The sequence below is a fragment of the Mus pahari genome, chromosome 3 (genome assembly GCF_900095145.1).
Source record: "Mus pahari chromosome 3, PAHARI_EIJ_v1.1, whole genome shotgun sequence".
NCBI classification, from domain to species: Eukaryota; Metazoa; Chordata; class Mammalia; order Rodentia; family Muridae; genus Mus; species Mus pahari.
Genome location: NC_034592.1, coordinates 8,123,429 through 8,146,161, shown reverse-complemented (window position 1 = coordinate 8,146,161; position 22,733 = coordinate 8,123,429). Strand labels below are relative to the sequence as shown.

General features: G+C 44.5%; 1 protein-coding gene across 15 annotated transcripts in view; it reads right to left on the bottom strand.

The window, feature by feature from the left end:
* Window positions 1-22,733, bottom strand: part of Kiaa1217 (KIAA1217 ortholog) — a 441,371-nt gene that overhangs the window by 132,229 nt on the left and 286,409 nt on the right. For all 15 annotated transcript variants that reach the window (XM_029536056.1, XM_029536058.1, XM_029536055.1 and 12 more), the window contains one exon: window positions 10,623-10,821. In XM_029536056.1, the coding sequence (XP_029391916.1) occupies window positions 10,623-10,821 (199 nt within the window). The remainder of the gene's footprint in view (window positions 1-10,622; window positions 10,822-22,733) is intronic.

Genomic DNA, 22,733 nt, shown 5'->3' with positions numbered 1-22,733 from the left:
GTGGCTGATATACCCAGAGACACCTGGACTGTGGCTGATACACCCAGAGACACCTGGACGGTGGCTGATATACCCAGAGACACCTGGACTGTGGCTGATATACCCAGAGACACCTGGACGGTGGCTGATACACTGATACACTCTGCATTGGAGAAAGCCAGTTTTCCCTCTTCTAGCAGGTATCAATTACAAAGATATTCATGGTTGAACTAGCACTTTGCATATACCCCTCCTCTGTGTAGGGATTTTGTCTGCATTTCACTCACACACTCTTGTGTGCCCTGCCACAGTCTCTGAGTTCATAGGTATCTCAGCTCTGCTGTTTGGAAGATGTGGTTTTCTTGGAGTTGCCCACCATCGCTGTCTCTTACAATCTTTCTCCCTCCTCTTCTGCATAGATCCTAGAGCTCTTAAAGGAGGTTTTGATACAATAATCCCAACTAGGGCTGTGTAGGAGATACCATTTTTGTTAACCTAAAGCAGCTTGTTTTATAGAGGAAATTTTTTCATGACTTTATAACTTCTCTTCTTATTTTTTTGGTGTGCAATTCAATATATTTAATGTCTCTTGGGCTGTGCGTAGAGTTTTACTTTATTTTAACTATTTCATTTGACCTTGTATTTTATTTAGCATTGGATCATGTCTTGAAACTATTATCTTTGGGAAAGCCGCAGGCTGCTACTCAGCCCACTTGCAGTTAACCGACCAGCCTCTAGATGGAGGCAGTCTGCATCTAACAGTACTTAAACATTTCCTGGAAGGAATCTACTATAGCAACACAATATGTAAACAGAGAATAACCAGTCAGCATGCAAGTGCAAGCAACTGAGTCAGCTGCTAGTTAAGGCCGATGCAAACTTATCAAATGGCTTACAGAAATAGTAAATTGGATTTTTACTGTAGAACTGGGCTACAGCAGAATCGGCCGAAGCAGGAGCGTCTTCCCATCCCGGGCAGGTGTAACCTGGTACTATCAGGAGCTGCCAGCGGAGTTCCAGTACCTGGCCACACCAGATCGTCAGTGCTATAAAAACGGACACCTAGTACCCGAACCACACAACCACACCAACCTAGCGATGGATGGGGAGGGCGGCAGGGGAGACTAAAGAAACCTGAGGACATGCTCAGCGGATGTGCCACCCAGCACTCGGACCCTAGCACGTGCAGTGTGCTGGGATGCCCCCATTTTCCTGCCTCAGCAACAGAGTAGGCACACATTGAGGAGATAAGTGTGTGACTCACACCCTCACCTTAGCTACCCACTGCACCACTCGGGCCAGGGCCTTGAACCTGACACTCTAGGAAACACTCCCATACTTGCTTTAACAGTGCCCTAAGATGAATACCCAAAGCTATTCATCTGCTACAAAGCATTCTTTTTAAATCTTCTGTATTTATAACACTGCAATTCTTTTATACTTTTTTCCTCCCCTGAGGCAGGGCTTCTCTGTGTAGCCCTGGCTGTCCTGGAACTCACTCTGTCGACCAGGTTGGCCTTGAACTCAGAAATCCGCCTGCCTCTGCCTCCCAAGTCCTGGGATTAAAGGCGTGCGCCACCACGCCCGGCTCATTATTTTTAATTAAGTGGATTCACAAGTTTCTGTATGAAGGTATGCAAACAAGGACACAGGTGTCCATCCATTCTGGGGACTGAACAGGGCAGGCAGTGTATGCTCCTAACCGCTGAGCCATCGCTCCAGCCCAGTACAGCACGGCGTTGCAATCACTGACAGTACTTGGGAAAACAAATGTCAGAATGCTTTAGATATTAGGCTCCCGGTGATGACTCAGTGGGTAAATCACTTGCCAAACAAGTATAGGCATCTGAATTCAAATTCCCCAGACCCGTGTAAAGGTTATGAGCAGTAGTACGTATCTATAATTCCACTGCTATCACAAGGAGATGGGAGGCAGGAGAGTCCCCTGAAGCCTGAAGGCTTCAGAGTGGTATGGTATGCACAGTGGTGAACACACCACACACACACAAACACACACACACAAACACACACGCGTGCGCTCTCTTGCCTGAGTCCTTTCAGCCACCAACCCACACTTGCACCTTTGGAGATGGCTGATTTCTCACCCCTACTCCCTACCCAGTCTTGCACCAAGATGCAGACTCTGACTCCCTGGACCTCTGTTCTTTAAATCACCACAGGGAGCAATCGCATCAAAGTCAATGCCTGGCAGTAGAACCGCCATAAACTCAGCAATCCGCCCCCCACTTGATGAATTTGGTCCTTCATCTGGCTTAGACCCTTCTATACTGTTTTACATTGCTTTTGGTTTTCCCCGTCTACGTTTACAGATATGCGGGACCTCTGCTGGGCTTAAGCAGGGCTGCTCTCTAAAGCTGTACTTCTGGAGCATGGTCCACCTTCCAAATCTGGCTGTACCCAAAGGCAGCTGCTGCTGCTGCTGCTCTTATTTTCATGGGTCTCATTTGCAAATTCCTGAGGGCACACAGAGGGGTGGGAACATCTTGTGACTGCTCCTTCCTCAAAGGCCAACTAAGGAGCAGCCAGACACCAACTCTACTTTCCCTGTGCTGCATTCCAGACAGGCACTATGATTAAATGGACACCACTCCATCATTAAACTGCAGACCTAATATCAGTGGGGTGATTTTTCATGGAAATTATTTCAAAAACCAAACTCTACTGACCAGTGTTTTTCACATTTGGAGGAGGGGACTGGATTTCTTTTAATACTCTCTAAGCTCTGAAAAGAGGGTGAAGGAGAAAATGTCACAAAGTTCTGTTGAGAATTTCAGCGAGTGAGTGCTTTCTGAGATGGCTGGAGCACCTGATGGAAGGGAAGCCTGAAGGAAAGCTGAGGTCATCAGAACCTGGCTGAGTACATTTCTTTCTTGACGCTGCTGTTTTGCCGGCCCTAGGCATGAGGCAGCCTTGCTTAGCTATCATCTGCCTGGGACTGGCTCTCTCAAATGAGAAGTTCATACCTTTCATGCCAAAGTGGTGTCTCAGTATCCACAGTGGACTAGAGCCAAGATCTCATGAGATGCCACAATCTAGTGATGGAGATGCTGGAGTCCCTTGAATAGAAACTGGTGGTATCTGCATATAATGCATGCACATCCCCTGACTTCCAAACACCTAACACAACCTAAAGATCTACTTAGGTAATTATTATATGTTAAGGAACAGTGACAAGGAAAAGAAAGTCTGTGCACGTGTGGCACAGATTCAACTTTTTTTTTTTTCAAAGACTTTTATTTTAAGGCAGGGTCTTGGACATGCTGGGCAAGAACTATACTACTGAACATTATCCACAGTCCTATAATAAATCTGGTCTGTAGCTGGTTATATCCAAGGATTCAAAACTAGCGAATACAGAGAACCGCTTATATTTATGGCTATTTGAACATACACAGTGAATATACATACATGCATTTATGTATGCCCTACTGCTTTTAATTCTAGTTCAGAGTCCACCATCAGGGTGCCAAGTCTCCACACAGCACAACCTGAGAAGTACTACAAAGACAACGTGTGCTCCATATTAAATAATTCAGAATAGGTTTCCCCACCCAGCCTGTTGAAGTTTGCATAAAAGTGTAGCCCATTCCCAACCCCCAGGGGCTGGGTTGAAATTTGAAATTTGTATTTGAAAGCTGGGTCCCCAGTAGGTGGTCTCCAGCTGTTTCAGGAGGTTATGGATCTTTTAGGACTGTGACAGGGAGCCCCCAGTCCACGTCACTGGGGTTAGACTCTGAAAGTTTATAGTTTGACTGCATTTCTGGTTTACACTCTGCTCCTTGTGTGTCACTGAGATGTGCTCTCTGTTTCCTGCTCTGGCCAGCTGCTGCCATGTCTCTCTGGTGTTATGGATTCTCCCTCTGGAACCACAAGCCAAAATAAACTCTTCCTTACATGAATTGCTTTTGGTCATGATGTTTTGTCACGGCTACAAAAAGGTAACCAGGACCAGGCTCTGTGGCCAGGGTCAGACAGCAATGGCATCTCATATCCCTAGATAACATCTGAAGAGGCAGTGCTGTAAATCACAGAGCTACAGGTACAGTAGCCTCTAGTGCAGAGGTCAAGGCCTCTACAAATACCTTAGCAGCCACAACAGATACCTTGATCTCATGTTTTTGAAAATCAAGAGTTAATTCAAAAACCCATGCTGGGAGCTGAAGAGGTGGCACAGCAGTTAAGGGAGCATCCTGTGTGTGACCTTAGAGAACAAAAGGTGACCGCTGAAATATCTAGCTAGAATTGCACACTAGGAATCTTCCGCTAAAAGGTGGTGACGAACACTCCCTTCCTGGAATGACTCAGCAAAACAAGCTTTACAAGGAAGCCCAGACCAACTGCAAAGATGCAGATAATGACCAAAAATGTTTCAGTTCCCTCTTCTGGTGACTATGACTTCACCTCACCTGGGGCCATCAATGCTGCTTAGGAATTTTGGGAAGGTCAAGAAACACTTGCCCCTCCAGAAGGGAGAGGCTAATTACCATTTCTAAAGGGGGGAATGAAAAGATCAGCAAGGGCCACCAATGGGCTTAAACCAACTCATGCTGTTACCAAAGTCTACCCTTAAACTGTATAAAAAGTGTGTGTTTAGGAGATTTGGGGTCACCTCTGCCCCAATTGCAGGACGGCCCCAGTGCACTGGATCAATAAACTTCTTGCTTGTTGCATCGATCTCCATCTCTATGTTTCTGTGAGTGGGACATCCTGGATTGTAAGGCTTTTTGGGTCTTACACCTGCTCTTGCAGAGGGCTTGAATGTGGTTCCCAGTAACCATACGGGTGACTCACAAGGATCTACAGCTTCAGCCCCAGGGATCTGACACACTCTTCTGGCCTCTGCAGCATCTGCACTCAGGTGCATGTGTGTGTACACACAGACATAAAAATAAATCCTATAAGAGTTACCCTTAAAGGGATCTAAAATGAAGCCAAATTTAAAAACCTCCTCATATGATCTATAATCCTGCTATCTGGAATTTATTCAAAGAAACCTACACACAGAAGTTCTCAGCAGCTTATTCATAACTATCCAAACTTGAAATCAACCAAGATGTCTATCAGAGGGTGTCTTAGTTTGGATCTTACTGCTGTAAACAGACATCGCAACCAAGGCAACTCTTATAAAAGACAACATTTAACTGGGGCTGGTTTACAGGTTCAGAGGTTCAATCCATTATCATTAAGGTGGGAGCATGGCAGCATCCAGACAGGCATGGTGCAGGAGGAGCTGAGTTCCACCTCTTGTTCTGAAGACAGCTTAGAGAAGACTGGCTTACAGGCAGCCAGAATGAGAGTCTTAAAGCCAATGCCCACAGTGACACACCTACTCCGTTAAAGCTACACCTCCTAATAGAGCCACTCCCTGGGCCAAGCATATTCAATCCACCACAGAGAGTGAATACGGATAAACTGAGAGATCTAGATAATGGGATATTATTTAGTGCTAAAGGGAAATTAACTACCAGTAGCAAAAAGGCATAGAAGAAAGTTAAATGTGTATTACTCCACTATTAATCTGAAAGGGCCAAAGCGTCTCATTCTTACTGTAGGACGTCCTAGAAAAATCAAGCTCTAACAGTGAAAGGAAAGCTCACGTGTGGTCAGGAGTTGGTGAGGAACGAAGGATAAATGGGCAGACTACAGAATATCTTTGGGGCAGAGAAAATACTTTCTATTATGTACAATGGTGATTTCTCATCACTGCCTGACCTCAGAGCATGCATAAAGCCAACAGTAGGCTCTAGCAGCTGCCAGGCGCTATCAGTGGTATCATATAGGCCGGGCAGGGCTATCAGGTGGTCCACCATTCCTGGCCTAAAGTTCTTTTTTATTAAGAGTGGAAGGGGTGATCTATGATGAACAGATGATAAAAATGATAAAGATCAGGGTAATGAACAAATCTGAATCAGTGGCTTTCAACTCTCCTAATGCTGCAACTTTTTAATACAGCTCCTCACGTTGTGGTAACCCCATGCCATAAATTATTTTCATTCCTACTTCATAACTGTAATTGTTGCTGCTAAGCGGTGTCTGAGTTCCTAGGACCATCAGAAATATGTGTTTTCCTATGGGTGCTACCCACAGGTTGAGAACTGGTGGATTCATTAAAAATTTTAATTCTGACGAATAGGACAACACAGAGATACTCAAAGACACACAGAGCTTCCAAACAGCACCAACAAGGGTTTACAAGGCCATGACTCAGGCTGGGGTGGAGGTGGGGGTGGGAGGGGTGGGTATTACAGCTACACTTCTCATCCTCTCTACTGGGACTCTGGGGACCGTGCTTCTGTGTGTCTCTGTGTTAAATAAGACCAGACACAAGGGGATTTCCTTAATCAAGGCCAGGCTGAGTAAGGACCTTGGAAAGGAGAGTGCGTGTGCAGACTCCTGGTGACTCAGATTTCCCTCCATTCCACAGGCTCAGCAACCCCAGTCAATCACCCTGGGCACAGGGTGCATCCCAGAGCAAATTCCTAAATTGGCCACAAGGAGGAAGTCGAGGGCAGCAGTAACGTTGCTGGCCCAAAGCCCTCCTCATTTTCTGAGGCCACAGCCTCCCTTTTGACAAACTTCTATCTCTCATCTCCTGTTCTCTCCCCTCCCTGTGTCCTTTCGTTTCTCTCCAGAAGTTGGAAAAATTCACTAGTTAAATGCCCCTTATTGAGGTAACAGAATTGAACCTCTTGAATAAATCTCTAACTTGCTGTGACTATGGGTTTATAGGTACTTTGAAGAAAAACTGGCTTTAGATTGAGGCTGAGCAGTTTTCAGAAGCACAGGGAACCAGAAATGTCCCCCCAGTAATCCCTTGAGCAAGACTTTGTAGGCTCTTCTCTTTCTACTGGAGGAGGGGTTCCCATGCTGGGCAGGTATCCACCTGCAAGGCCAGCTGCCTTGACAGCCAGAGGAAATTCCTCCCTTGAAGACAAAGGGTCCATTATCTAGCAGGCTCAGTTCCCAGGGATGGGGGAAGGCACACAGGAGTTTATCTTTACTTTATTTGGCAAAACAGGGGGGCAATCTTCACAGAGACCTGACATCCCCACCCCACCCCATTTCCTGTAAAGCACAAAGGAGAAATTCCACTGCCAGCCTGGCCCCTGCCTCAGGGATGACGGTGGCTAAAAAAGCACAAAGCTCTTTAATCCATGTGGAAGCTGCAGACTGGTGACAATAGGAAGGCTCTGTCTCTTTTTACCCTGTCCTGAGCAGTATTCTCCCACATTGCATGCTAGTCCCTGGGGTCCCAGAGACAACACTGTAAGATGCAGCTAATGAGATCTAGGGTTCATACTTCCTGATTCTGTGATTTAACTGCCAGGCTAGAGAAACACACACACACACACACACACACACACACACACACACACACACACACACACACACACACACACACACACACACACACACACACACACACAGTATTCCCTGTGATCTTCTTCGGGTGCTGATGGCACATACCTTTAATCCCAGCCTACAGGAGGCAGAGACAGAGGCAGGTGGATCTTTGTGAGTCCAAATCCAGCCTGGTCTACAGAGTGAGTTAGTTAGTTCTAGGACAGCCAGGTCCAACACAATCCAAGCTGATTTCAAATTTGCTCTGTAACCCACTCTTACCTCACACTCAAAAATCTTTCCGACTTAGCTTCACAACTACTGGGATTTCCAGTATGCATGATCACATCCATCTTGAAATTCAGTGTTAAAAATGATGCTGAGTGCTTGCTGCTGCAAAGCACAGACAGTAAAATCGGAGGAGCAGCAGCGACATCAGTAGAGCCTCTCGCCAACATGGAGTGCAAAGCCACAAATGGTCCATATTTTACAATAAAGATTATATCTTATGAATAACAGGAATGCCAATAAGAAGACAATAGAAATGTTAATCACCTCGATGCATCAGGACCCTCTGTGTACTTGTGACAAAACATCACAATGCACCCCCAAAGTACCTGGAATTATTATCTAAGTTTAAGATTTAATTGGAGATGAAATAATAAAATGGTAGGTATTCTTACTTGATCATAAAGTATCTTTTACATACATACACCATTTACATTAGCATGCTCCACACTAAACTTTGTATACGTGTCCAGTTAAAAAAGCAAATGAAGGGCTAGAGAGATGGCTCCACAAGTTGAAAAAAGTACCTGCCAGGAAAGCCTGATGGCCCGGGTTCAATTCTCAGAACTGGCATAAAACCCCATGTAGTGGCAGGGGTCTGTACTCCCAGCATTCTCTTTTCTTTTCTTTTTTTCTTTTCTTTTCTTTTCTTTTCTTTTCTTTTCTTTTCTTTTCTTTTCTTTTCTTTTCTTTTCTTCTCTTCTCTTTTCTTCTCTTCTCTTCTCTTCTCTTTTCTTCTTAAATATTTTTAAAGAAACTTTTTATAAAGACTTATTAATAAACAATAATAAATAAGTACATTGTAGCTGTCTTCAGACTCACCAGAAGAGGGCTGCAGATCCATTACAGATGGTTGTGAGCCACCATATGGTTCCTGGGAGTTGAACTCAGGACCTCTGGGAGAGCAGCCAGTGCTCTTAACCACTGAGCCATCTCTGCAGCCTGATCCTAGCACTCTTACAGTGAGATGAGAGCTTGCCAGAGCACTAGGGTCAGCCTGCCTGGAGTACTCAATTCAGCAATACTCAGCCCAGCACAAACAAGACTCTGCCTCTAAAACAAGGTAAAAGGTTATCTTCTGACCTGCTCCTACATGCCATGGCGTGTGGGCACCCACACTCACACATATATCCTTCACATACATATACACACAAACAACAAAAACAGTAGCAAACAACAATAAACATAACCGTCTAAAATTTTAAAAATAGTAGTAGTATTGTTAACATAAGCCACAATGTGCCTTTTAAGGTAGCTAGCGTAAAGTCTGAAACCACACAAATTACACAGCAGTTTTTTGTTTGGGCTATGGTTTGTCTGAATAGCCAGAATGGAGTCTGAACCCAGTCTGCTCCGGATATGATCTGCAACAAGGAAGCAAAATCAAGGCGCAGTTCACACGTATCTTCTCCTTATTCTTCCAGAGACAGTGTGCTAGGTTTGATGTGCAGAATTCAGTTGTCTTCTGCATTGACCCCTTATCTTATCCCCTCTTCTCCTGACCCCACCTGGCTACAAACACAAGTAATGAGTGAAATCCTTAAAATGTTGGGGGACAGTACACAAAATACCAGCACAGAGGGCAAGTGTTCTATAATCTGCACATTTTGTTAACGGGGTGAGAAACACAACAGAAGACAAAACGTGAACTTCTAATTCAGGGGACGAGTAGCTGAGGTAAAGGCAAAATGAGATCTTTTACAAACTCTTGGTAAAACTGATTAGAAGGAAAGCTGTGCCCCACACTTGAAGCCCCTCATTTATGTCCTCAAACAAGGAGGGGGAGGAGCCTGACACATCCAGAGAGGCTGAGAAAAGCCTCCTCTCAGGGTTCATGCCCCAATCATTGTACCTTCTGGGACTGACTGGGGTGTGTGGTCTGCGGGGTCAGGATGGGCTCCTTCTATTTCACCCCTCGGTTATTCCCTTGTCCAGGAGACTGGAAAGCTCTCCCAATGTGATGGCTAAAGTAGAAAATACTAGACAATTCAGAGTGAGCCCAGCCCCAGGAACAGTCTGGACCTCAGCAAGAGTTAACACAGTGTATTAGTCATGGTTACTACTGCTGTGATGAAACGCCCTGACCAAAGCAAGTTGGGACAGACAGGGCTTAGTCGGCTTACACTTCCACATCATTGTTCATCGTGGAATGAAGTCAGGACAGGAATTCAAATAGGGCAGGAACCTGGGGGCAGCAGCTGATACGGAAGCCAGAGAAGGGTGCAGCTTACTGGCTCGCCCCAGGGGCAGCACCACCCATAATGGCATGAGTCCTCCTGCATCAATAACTAAGAAAATGCCCCATAGGCTTGCTCACAGTCTCATTTTATAGAGGCATTTTCTCAATTCAGACTCTCTCCTCTCCAGTGACTCTAGCTTGTGTCAGGTGGATATAAAATTAGCCTGTACAACTTGATATTCATTTTCTTTGGATCTTAAAGTCCTCACAAAGGCCTATGGGTAAAGGACTTGTCTACCAGCCTGCACCAATTCTAGGAGGTGATGGAACCCTGGGACAGGGGAGCCACATGAAAGGAAGATCACTGGAGACCCTCGGCTCTTCCTTTCCCTATCTGCACCCCAACCATAGCTCTGTTCTACCACATACTCCACCATAAAGTCTGTTCTCCTTATAGGAATAAAACAATAGATCAGGGGATGAGAGCATCCTTCCTGCTGTGAGGTAAGCCATTTTGCTCCTCCATAATTACTGCTTTCCCACAGGCCCAAAAGGAAAGCAACAGAGCCAGCCAAACATGGACTAAAATCTTTAAAACAGTGAACTTAAAATAAATCTTTCTGCCATATGCAACAATATATAGGGTAATTGTCAGTGATGGAAAACTAACACAATATTACACCATCGAAGTCTTCTAGGGTCAGCATTTTCAGAGCAAGATTAAACTGATATCTGAGTCCAAGGGCAAATGCTCAGAAGCCTAAAGACATGTACATGCAGTAAGACAAAGGCATGTACTGCCTTTGACACTTACCCAGGGATCTTTCCTTTGTTTGATTGGTCGACCTCACCACGGGAAGGCTTGCCCGAGTACGACTGCCTCTAGCAAAAGGACTTGGTACTTCTCCCTCAGACATGGCTTCCAAAGAGTCACCGGATGTCCCTGATAAATGTTCAGCTGGGTCCCCCAGATTGGGAGGCGGAGGGCTGTGGGACAGCTTGGGACTTTTTGTCTGCAAAAGATATTTTAAAAGAAAGTGTTATTACTACAAGAAAGAATTATTTATTAATATTAATTTATTATTGCCATGATACTGTCAATGCCAGCTCTGGGCAGGAGGAAAACCACCAGAAGGATTACCTGGGAGTCAGTAGTATACATCCCTAGAGAGAAATGTCCTTGATGGTCCCATTACTAATTATAATCTCCAGATATCTACCTTATAAATGGCATAGGATGGGGACAATCCTGCACTATAGGAAAGACCGGTGGAGAATCATAAGCAGATTCTCACTGTTAAGGCCTAACAGCTCGGCCTGTGCACCTCTCTGTGTGCCCAGTGTGGATATTAGGCTCACGCTGGAGTAAACTGGTCTTCAGTTTTCTATGAAGAACTGATGTCAGATGTCAGAAGCTGGAAAGATGGCTCAAGGGTTAATATTCACTGGCTGTGACATAAAACTAGCCACATCATCTTCACCATGGAATGAAGCCAGGCAGGAACTCAAACAAGGCACAAACCAGGAGGCAGGAGCTGATGATGGACCCAGGTTCAATTCTCGGGACACACACAGCAGCACATAACCACCTGTACCTCCAGTTCTAGGGGATACCCTCTTCCGGCCTCTAGAGGTCTTAGTCATGTAACAGTCATACACAGACACACATTTATACACATAAATTGAATTAAATTAAATTAAACTTGCCCAAGCATGGTGGCTTAATCTTAGCACTCAGAAGGCAGAGGCAGGGGCGTGTATGAATTCAAGGCCAGCCTGTTCTATAGAGTGTATCCAGAACAGCCAGGGCAACACAGAGAAACCCTGCTCCCCACACACCAAACCAAACAAACAAATAAACAAATCAAAACAATGAACAAAACAAACAAAAGTGTGTTTATAATTCAGTAAAGCTACACGGTGAAGGAGGTGTTAATGTCACCATTGACTCTGCTCTGAGGCAGAGGACACTCAGTAAGTTGCATAGTTTTGTTTTTAATCTTGCTAATCTGCAGACGAGTAATAACCCCATCTATGCACTGCCGAATATAATTTCCCTGTGAACTACCTGTTTGGACTGCTATGCGAGGGAGTAAGTGTGTCAAATGCCCATTACCTGTAGATCGATAATACTCCATGAACATAAACCATGGGTGTGAGCACTGTCCAGAAATCAGGGTGTTAGGCACTGGGAGATGTCAAACAGCTCCTGAATTATTTGATGATGTGTATAGAGAGCCATCAATAACCCAAAGGAATTATGATAAATAATAAATATGGATTGTGTTGTATACTCATTCACATTTCCATGAATATCCATCAGAACCCTACTTCTATGCTCTACGCATGGGCTTGGGACTAAGGAGAGAATGATACAGCATGCAGGCATGACTTTGTTCCTCATGGTGTCTATAATCCAAAAGGAGACATACATTAAAGAGAAGGGTGATGTACTTGGAAGGCAGAGACCATGAACAGCAGAGTGGGGCCACCCTGGTCTACAGAATGAGTTGCAGGACAGCTAGGTCTACACAGATGAGTCCTGACTGAAAAAAAGTGAGAGAGATGGGGTGCAGTTGGAGAAAGTTTGTCATTCAAGATTGGTGGCAGAAGTCAGCGTATGTATCTAGAATCAGAAACATGTACATGTTGTTATCTAGGAAGAAAGAAATTGGAGAGAGGGTCCAAGCCAGTGTATAAGGGAAAAAGCGAGAAATATATTCTGGCTGTATGGACAAGTTTGTGCAAACTCCGTGGGACATAAAGAAGCTGCGGGCCTGGGCGTTTATGGGAGAGAGAGCAAGAGTCAGGGTTCTCACCCAAGCAAAGGTAATAGAGTGGCACTGACTATTCAGACATGGAAAGGGGTGAATGGTGGCAGGATAAAGATGCTTTTGTAGATCGCAGTGGCTGCTGGATAGAGACTGGAGATAATGGTACAGGCCAAAGGGCAGAGAGGAGAAGCTACGGAACTTCATATGGCAGAGAAGAGCTACGGAACTTCATAGGGCAGAGAGGAGGCACTAAGGAACTTGGCGAACCCTACAAAATGGACACTTGGTCTCAATATTCCTGGAGCCACCTTGTGGGAGGCGAACTGATCTCGAATAACCAGGCAGCTGACTTTACTAAGATTCCGAAGGAGCTGGGGGTGGGAATGGGGGGTACTGGTAGGGTACAGGCTATCTCCAAGAGCCAGGTTTGCTGGTTTGTTGCATTCCTTCATTTCCTCCATGCTGCCTGAAAATGCCAGTCCATCAGGCACTTAACTCAAGGCACCGAGGCTTCCTTTGGAGTGATCTGTTCAGTCATGGGGAGCCCAGCCGTCCAGTGACCTACACTTGTTTTACAGTCCGCTGGGTTTATCTGGAGGCTTTTTTATTTAAATCAAGAGATACTGAAAAATTATGTTGCCATCCCTGCTTTAATGGTTTAGCTACTAAACCTTGTGTGAAGCCACAATTGTTTTTTTTCTTTTTTCTTTTCTTTTCTTTTCTTTCTTTTTTTATTTTTTTATTTTTATTTATTTATTTATTTTTGATTTTTTGAGACAGGGTTTCTCTGTATAGCCCTGACTGTCCTGGAACTCACTTTGTAGACCAGGCTGGCCTTGAACTCAGAAATCCACCTGCCTCTGCCTCCCGAGTGATGGGATTAAAGGCGTGCGTCACCACCGCCTGGCTGTGAAGCCACAATTGTATGTGATACCTGTTAGTTAACAGACGATTTGGCTAGACTCCTCCTCCTCCTAGGGACCTAGGCTTGCATTCTCTCTCTCTCTCTCTCTCTCTCTCTCTCTCTCTCTCTCTCTCTCTCTCTCTCTTTGTGTGTGTTCCCCTTAAATCAGGCTTGCCTCGTGGTGTGATTTCTCAGGGGGACACCTTGGCCTGGGCCTGCTAGACACTGCCTGCTGTCGCTGTATTTATATTTCATAACAATACTATTAAGGGACTTTTATAAAGATGGCATCATCTCCATTGCATTACCAGACATCGACACTGTGCTGCACCATACAGGACCCTCCCACTGTGGGAAACACAAAGTCAGTTCTTCCTCTCCTGTGACCTGCAGGGATGTGCCTTCCAGAGATGCCTGCACAATCAAATGAAACTCAGACATTACAAGCCAATGAGATTATGAACCAAGATTCCAGCCAGAAACAACGCCATTAACAGGCAAATCACTCCTTTAGGTTTGTGTTCATGTGCAAACTTCCAAAGCAGATTATTCCCCAATTTACTTTTTATGAAGTTGGCATCTACTATGGTGAAGTGATACTCTTCGCGACTGTTTTTCTTTCAGTCTGGGATCAAACCAAGCACATTGTCCGCCTAGGGAAATATCTCTAACTCTCACTCACCTACCTCACCAAGATGTGGAGAAATGTGGTCACCAATGACAGAGCCTCTTAGACTGCTAAGCAGCATCTCAAGCTAGATGTGCTCTATCAAGAGAGGCAGGGAGGTGAAGAAGGACTCATTTAGGCAAGCACAATAACAAGTAACAATATGCTTTTGAGCCTGATGGCAGCATTTGCCGGCTCTGCTGTAGACATCCTAGCATCCTATGGCTGGCACAATGCATGTGATGAGCCGCTATTTTCCATTGCAATAGGCAATAATCCTTGAAGAAAATGAATCATCAAATCTCTATTTCTTGTTCAGGGTCATCACGGTAGTAAGTAAATATAAAAACAGAAATGAAAAGGCTGATATCTTTTCTAACTTCCTATATATAAACTATTTGGTTCTAAATGTATACTTCTCTTGACTTTTATGTCATTCAGTTTCTTGTTGAAAACTGTCCCTGCACATTAGCAATTTCCCCAAACACTGCACCTTCCCCTCAGATGTTACTTACTGCTAAGACATCTTCAGCTCATAGAAAAGAACAATGGAAATGGCTGGCATTGGTATTAGATAGCTCATGATTAGCTATACTGAAAAAGGATGCAGTTGGGCCCTTAGCCTGCACCCAGAACATAAGCTGAGGAGAAGGTTTGCCTCACACATAAAGCTGTGGGCTCAGTTCCTAAGATGACATGAACTGGGCATGGTGACACCCTGTAGCACTTGAGACGTCGAGGTAGGAGACTCAGAAATTCAAAGTCTTCAGCTACATAGCCAATTCAAGTGTGAGACCAGCCTAGGACTATTTCCAAAACAAACAACAGAACAGAACCACATATCTGGACCATGTAAACAAGAAGAGCCATGTGGGCATGGCACTGTGAAGGCAGGGAGAAGGTTCGCAGGCCCAAGAAATGGGGGTGCTGAGGGCAGATCAGTGGTTGGATGCTTGCCCAGCTCACTGAGGTTCTGGAGCTTCTTAACACTGCAATGTTAAAAAATAAAAATTAGAAGTGGCTTGGGAGAGTAGAACTTGAGTGTGGGAGATGTTGGGTTGCTGTGAGCTCTGTCCCCTAATTGGGACCAATCACTAGGCACCTAAGCATGATGAAACCAATCAAATTCTTCTTCTCAGAAACCATCCTGGGTCAGGGAATTTACTGTATGACTATGAAACAGACCAGAGAAGTGATGAGAAAGAGGACTGAGAAAAGGGACCACACCGGCTTGTGGTGGTTCACAGATGGGAGGTGCCTGGTTCATTACCTAGGCAAGCAGTTCCAGGGTTTCCAGCTTCCAGTCACTGGTGGAGGTTGGGTATGTCATGGGGTGAGGCTTACAGCTAGTTCTGTCCTTAGTTCCAGTTTTGTTCTTTCACTGTTTCCAGAAGAGTCTATATCTCATTAGCAAATGATTACTGTAAAACCAATTTTAGTAGTCCCTCCCTCCTGCCCAGGATATAGCGCTACTCAGATATAAAACATGAGTGACTGCCGGGGAGAGAGCACTTAACTCTCTGGAGACCAAGCCAACAGCATCAAGCAGCTAGGGGGCGACTATTATATAGAGGGGTTCTGCTTAGTTTCCAAAAGTGTGAGGCAAAACTAAAAACAAACTCACACCCCTACTAGTCACACACACACACACACACACACACACACACACACACATATATATATATATATATATATGACTATAGGAAAGGAATAGGGCATGGGGAGATGGCTCAGCTAGGAATGTATTCTCATCACAAGCAAGCACTTGGACCCGAGTTCAGTTCCCCAGCGCTCATTTAAAAGCTGGCACAGTGGTAGACATCCATCATCTTAGCACATGGCATGTAGGGGCTGGAGGATTCAGTAGCTTCCCAGGTAACTAACTGGCAAGCTTCAGGTTCTGTGAGAGACCCTATCTCAACAAAAGCCAAGGTTGGTAACAACTGAAGAAAACATCTGATGTTGACTTCTGGTCTCCACATGTATATAAACATGTGTGTATATGCTCACAAACATGTATGTGTAAACACACGGTGTGTTGGGGGGGGAGAGATTTAATGTTCCCTAAAAGGGAGGCAGACTACTCACAGGATTTTGGATTTTGGCCTCATTTTGTCTAAGATGAAGACTTTTCTGGGCCTCGCATGGTCCAGCTGTGCTGCCTTTGCTGTGGAACTGAGGGCTAGCCCTAGCCCTAGGCGATGATGGGACACTCTCTGTGCCACTCAAGCATTTTCTTTGAGTGGATTTTCCTTGCTGTTTCATGGTGTCCCAGGACACTGATCTCCCTGCATTTCAATCCCAGATTTTTAGAGAGTTCCCAGTTCACCGAGTGCCTCAATCCTGCAGACACAAATGAGCACATGGTGGTAAGTGTAGTCTCGTCAGCCAATCCAGTTACCTTTCCTAAAGTGTGTTCTTCCTTAAGGCGGACTTTGTATCACTGAGCGGTGATGGTGTGAGGGGATTCATACGGCTCTCTTCCATATCTTTATCTACAACTCTCTGATTAAATTTCCAGATACCATCTCTTCCTGATGACAAGAGAAGGTGGAGGGAAAGGAACTGCCATCTCAGGTTCCTGTTACCCTGGACCAGATGACTCATGTGTGGTAATCTTATTTAGCCATCCCTGTAGCTTCATAACAGTGCTTACTACTGTGGAAACAGTGCCTAAACCTTGTACAGTGAACTAGCAGATGACAGACCCCAAGCCTAGTATTTAGGTTATGAATATGCTTCTCACTGCTGAGTTACTTAACAAGAACTTAGAGATGCTGGCTCTGGGTCACTTTCTACCAAGAACTGGTCAACATATAACCTTTCCTGGATGAGAGTTGGCTGATGTGTTCCTATCGAAAATTCCTTTTTCGGCAAGGGGTGTCAACACATTATTCAAACACATCACACAATATATCATGCAAAGAAGAAAGGGTACTGTCACCCAGCAGAAAAGAATAGCTAGGACATCCTACATGCTATTGCCTCTACAGTACCTGATCTGTATATACATATGTACATAAGCTTACATGCTTAGATCTTCTTTCCAGCACTACCTCTAGAGAATGCTGTGCCTGCCTCTCATCACATTCCTCCAACATCCACCACAAGCTAGTTGCTTTCCTAGGGTTTCGTGTGTGTGTGTGTGTGTGTGTGTGTGTGTGTGTGTGTGTGTGATATGTTGCTGCATTTAAATACTACGGCCAAAGAGTATTTAATTCAAAGATTAATCATCAAAGACTGCTTTTTTCGTTCTCATTTTCAGACCTTTTAAACTCTAAACCAAAATGCTGAGGTCCAGCAAAACAAAACCGAGAAACTAAGCTTTCTAAGATATGCTAATTGCCAGGAACAGTGGGATGTCAGGTTGGCCAAAGTACTCAGATCACAATCTGTTTTGAAAAGAACAATCAACATTGCCTTAATGAACTTTTCCAGTCATCCAAATGAATGCCCAGTTTGCCACAGAGCACTCAGAAACAACACAAATGTATTCAGAAGGACTCATTCCTGGGCCTTGTTAATTATCTCCTTAACTGAATCAGCTGAATCATGACACCTTGTACTTGAGAAACTTTCAAATCACCCTAGTCAAAATTCTCATTTGAACTGAAGAGAGCCATGTAGAGCTAGGAACAAACTAAGTATTATCGTGTAATGGGCTCTAGTTCTCCTATCTCTCCCATCTTCAGTCCAGCAACACTTCATCTTAGAAGAAAATTTAGTTACTAGGAAGGGTCTGAGTAAGGCTCAGTTTACAGAGGCCTTTACAAGACCCAGGGGAGGTCCCACCCTTTTCTTTACATCAGAAGTCTTTGAGTTTATAACTGGAGATGGGAAGGAAGACAAACAGCTTGGTAATGCACACCAGACTGCCCCTGGGCTTTTGTCCTTACAGACACCCACCGAGGGCCAGATCCTTGCCCTCCACGCCAGGCATCTGCCATTCTCAGCTGAGTTCCGGAACCCAAAGCCAGAGGACCTTTGAGAGCAGCCAGCCTAGAGTTTTGCATGACTTCTTGCTTTTTTCCAGGTTCCTCAGCACCATCCTTATGATGATGACTGGGGGAAGGAGCACAAAGGGTATATCAGTAGACACATGAGCTGCAATATAAATATAAAAGAAGTATAGGCTAGACCAATCTTGTGACTACCAGATGGTCTCAACTCTAGAGACTCCGAGAAATGGTGGCGAAGGCAAATAAACCAGCTTTAAAAAAAAAAAAATAAAGATGGGAAAAGCCACTAAAGAGCCCTGCTGCCAATCAAACCCACTCAAGGCGGAGTGCTTGGTGTTTTCCTGGGTATTTCATGTTGAGAGCCCAGACACAGGACAGGTTTCCAGCAACGCAGTACTTTCAGCCCCATATATAGAAAATAGGAGTTTAAGTTCAAGCCATTGTTTGAATGCCAACTTGTAACACTTCTGAGGCTCTTCAACTACCTGTCCTTGAGCTCTGTAAGGTCAGTATTTCCACTCCCTTGTTTGGAGGAAGGATCCTAGTTTTTCTCAAGGATTTATTTTGATGACTTTTCCCTGATAAACTGTGCCATAACATACCCTGTTTCTTCAAGGCTCGTATATCAATGCTTTCCTCCCTCTTCCGCTGGGAGTGCCCAGACATTATTCACATTTTTCACCTGTGAAAACATCCATGTTTGGTCTGGAGTGAAACTCGATGATTCAGCAGTGGAACGAAGTACAACTGCATCTTCTCTTTCAGTCTCCCCTCCCCATATGCACTATTTCATTGTCAGATCAGAAGGATGTGGGGACCTACGTGCCAACTGCTCGATGCCCATAGACAGCCTGCCCAGAGCCATCACAGACATCTGTGCGACAAGCCGCCTATGGTCATGAGGTGGGGCCTTCTGCCCCGGCCATGCAAGTCCCTTTCTACAGATGCAGCAGACAGATGACAAGGTCAGTCCTGGTACAAAGAGTTATATCCTTGTCCTTTAAACAGAGGTGCCCAATGTTTTGACATATATAACATGGCACTGTCATCTTCAAATGTGTTGCATTACCTGCATGCTGCAGCAGGGTAGATATGCCTGTGAAGAATACCAGGCTATAAACATGATCTCCACAGAGCATCTTTTGTGTTGGTTTCGTCTTTTAATGTCCAACCCTCTCAGTTACAGGAAAGTGGGAAACAACAATGTTTCTTTTAGATTTTAAAAACAAGAAAAAACATTTTTGCCTCATGAAGTATGAGTAGGTATTTCCTTATCATATAAGAAGAATTTTCTAAAACACAGCATGTTAAGAAGGGAGCTACTGGAGATTTCCAGCCAGTCACAGGACTGACATTTGTGAATGTGCTTTCTCTTGGTGAGAGCTCCCTTTACTGGATTCTGCCTCTAACCAATTGCTGCACCCCTTCCCTCCACCATCTGAAACAAGCAGTGTATGCATAACAAACAGGCAAGGGCTTGAACAAGCCCTGTGGCTCCATAGTCCTTGCTGGCCTCTGCTGGAATTCTCAGCTGCAGTTGCTACTGGAATTCAGAGGCAAGAATGCACTTGAAAAGCTTTGGGATTAAAGGTGTCTGGGAGGAAAGTTCTTACTCCAGGGATGAAAGGAGAGGGACATGATTGCAGGCAGATTGCAGGCTTTGAAATTCTGAATTCCTCTGCATAGAATAAAATCTATGCAGAGGACTCACCTAGGAAGCCTCCCAGGGAAAGCCATTAAGGATCACACACACACACACACACACACACACACACACACACACACACACACACANCCTGTATGTGACACACACATACACACACACACAGGGAAAGCCATTAAGGATCACACACACACACACACACACACACACACACACACACACACACACACGCACGCACGCGCACCTTTGGGAGAAATCCCTAAAGATGAGTTGAATTGTTGTGGAACCAATCAGGTTATTTTTCCCCAAGTAGCAAAGGTCCAACTGCAGTGTAAGGCACAGACAATATCTTGGGAACTCTTACCTCTGTGTTGGTGGCCACCCTCTCCAAATATCTCAGAAAGTTTTCGCTATTGCTTACAAGCATACACTGTACACCCACCCACATCCAAAGCCACCCTCTTATGCACTCCTCCCTACCACCCCCATCATAACTACCACATGCTCAATTTCACTATAGAGAGTTTCAGTTAAAAGAAAATAAAACTCCCCCAAACAAACAATGAGTCTAAACAAACAAAAAGCAAAAACAAAACAAACAAAACATACACACATACACACACACACACACACACACACACACACACACACACACAAAACCAAAAAAACAAACCCACTTCATGAGAGTTTCAACAGATCTCATTTTCAGTAGAATCCTGCTCTGTTTGTTTGTTTCTAACACTGTCATGTGTTTTGGTTTGGTTTGGTTCAGTTTTTTAGTTTTATGTATCCTTGGCTGTTCTGTACCTCTGTAGACCAGGCTGGTCTCAAACTCACAGAGATCCACTTGCCTCTGCCTCCCAAGTACTGGGATTAAAGGCGTGTGCCCCACTGCCTGGCACATTATGTTATTAAATACTGGGATTTGGAGAACCAGGCAGAGGACAAGATTAAGAACATGAGAGCTTTGTGTTTTGCTCACACTGTTTTGTGGACTGCAGACTAATTCCAACAATGCTATGTCCTAGTGAAACATCATTAATAAGTTAAATGATATAATCAGAGTGGTTGGGGGGTATCTCATTGGTGGAGTGTTTATTCTCACAGTACTGATACATCCTTGGGTTCCATTCCCCAAACTGAAAAAAATAAAATAAACAATTAAAATAACCAGACTATTTACTTGATATTGTTAGGGTAAGGAGAATGTCTTAAAACTCAAGAGGACAGCATTTGTGAACTAGGAACTTCACAAAGCATTGAGCTACCATTTTCTTGTACTGGTTTCTCAGAGTTTCTGTACAGCTCAGCTGTTGAGGTTTGACCTTTTAATAGGCATTGTAATGATAAGTACTGGCCCCCCAAGGCTCAATGTGGGGCACCAGTATGTTATTGAAAATTTTTAATCTCAATCTGTGGTTTTGAAAGACCTCCATGGGGAGCCCTCCCCACTCCAGTCTCGAGATGGTGGCATCCAAAAGCCATGAATAGACCATCTTGATGTAAAAACACGAGGTAGTTTAATAATGGAGCTCCAGGCCGACATGTATCTCATGCAGGAGACAGAGGGATTGACCACGAGGCCCGAAAGCTAGGGGTTTTTATAGGGAGAGGGGGGGGGGGGCTAGGAGGAATTGACGTGGTTTCACACGATTGGCTCATTTAAACATCAGCAGAAAACAATTACACATCAACAGAATAGTACATGCAAGTCAGGATGTCAGGAGACCTGAGGGGCGGACACTTATCTAGGTCAGCGGAACATTTGGTTAGCATATAACTTTAAACTAGGTGACTGATGACTCAGCTAAGATAGCCGGGACAAGTTCCTGCATTCCAGGAATGTTTTAACAAAGGGCCTGCCTGGGCCAGTTCCACTGTGTTCTTCACCTCAGGCTTCTAAGCTTACAAACAACTTTTTCTTTGGACTATTTGACATAAGTTACATAAATCAGGCCTCAAATTTTATCTTAAATTTCAGATTCTAGCCTACTGTTGACCATTCAGTTAATAAAGGATAATCACTAGAGTTGGGCAGATAGATATATTTTCCCTCTATGCTTCTAGAATCTATTCCCATTAATAATTTCAAATTAAAATTTGCCATGTTTCATCTGGGCTGCTTTTACCTTAAATTGGTAAGCCTTCATGGCCATGCTTTCATGACTCATTTAACCTATGGCTGCTTCCTCTTCTCCCACCTTCTTCTCTCTCCTCATGGTCTCCCCCGACCCCAAACCTGGGAACACCAAGCCCAGCCTCTCTCAATTCTGTCCAGCTATAGTCTGTGGGCATCGTTATTCACCAATCAGAAATAACTTGGAGGTGAGGTCACATAGCATTGCTTGGGTCTATGTGTGGACTCTTTCTTCTCTGGGGCAACTGGGCGTTGGGGGGGGTTGGGGGGGTCTGCAATTAGCATTATAATACATAGCAATAGACTAAAACTCAACACTCAGCTTCCTACCATAAGGGGTAGTCCATAACTCATGGGTTCCACAATGGTTGGAAGGACACACCATGGCTTAAATAGCAGTAGCCTAGCTAGCCTAGAGAACAGTTACTTCCAGTTTCAAAATGGAGAACTTCCCGTCATGGTGGACCTGAGGCAGTCAGTCACTGAAGGGAAGAAGTGCCTTCAATTTCTAACCTTAAATTAACCTCTTGCCACTCCAGTGTGGAATCTCCCAAATCACTGCTATAGTCGGACCTTCTCTGTAATGTCACAAAACAGAAAAGGAAACAAAAAGATTTGACTAAGACCTCGGATACCGCCGGGTGTGGTATAATCCCAGCACTTGGGAGGCAGAGACAGGCGGATTTCTGAGTTCGAGGCCAGCCTGGTCTACAGAGTGAGCTCCAGGACAGCCAGGGCTTTACAGAGAAACCCTGTCTTGAAAAAAAAAAAAACCAAGCAAACAAAAAAACAAAAACAAAAAAAACAAAAACAAACAAAAA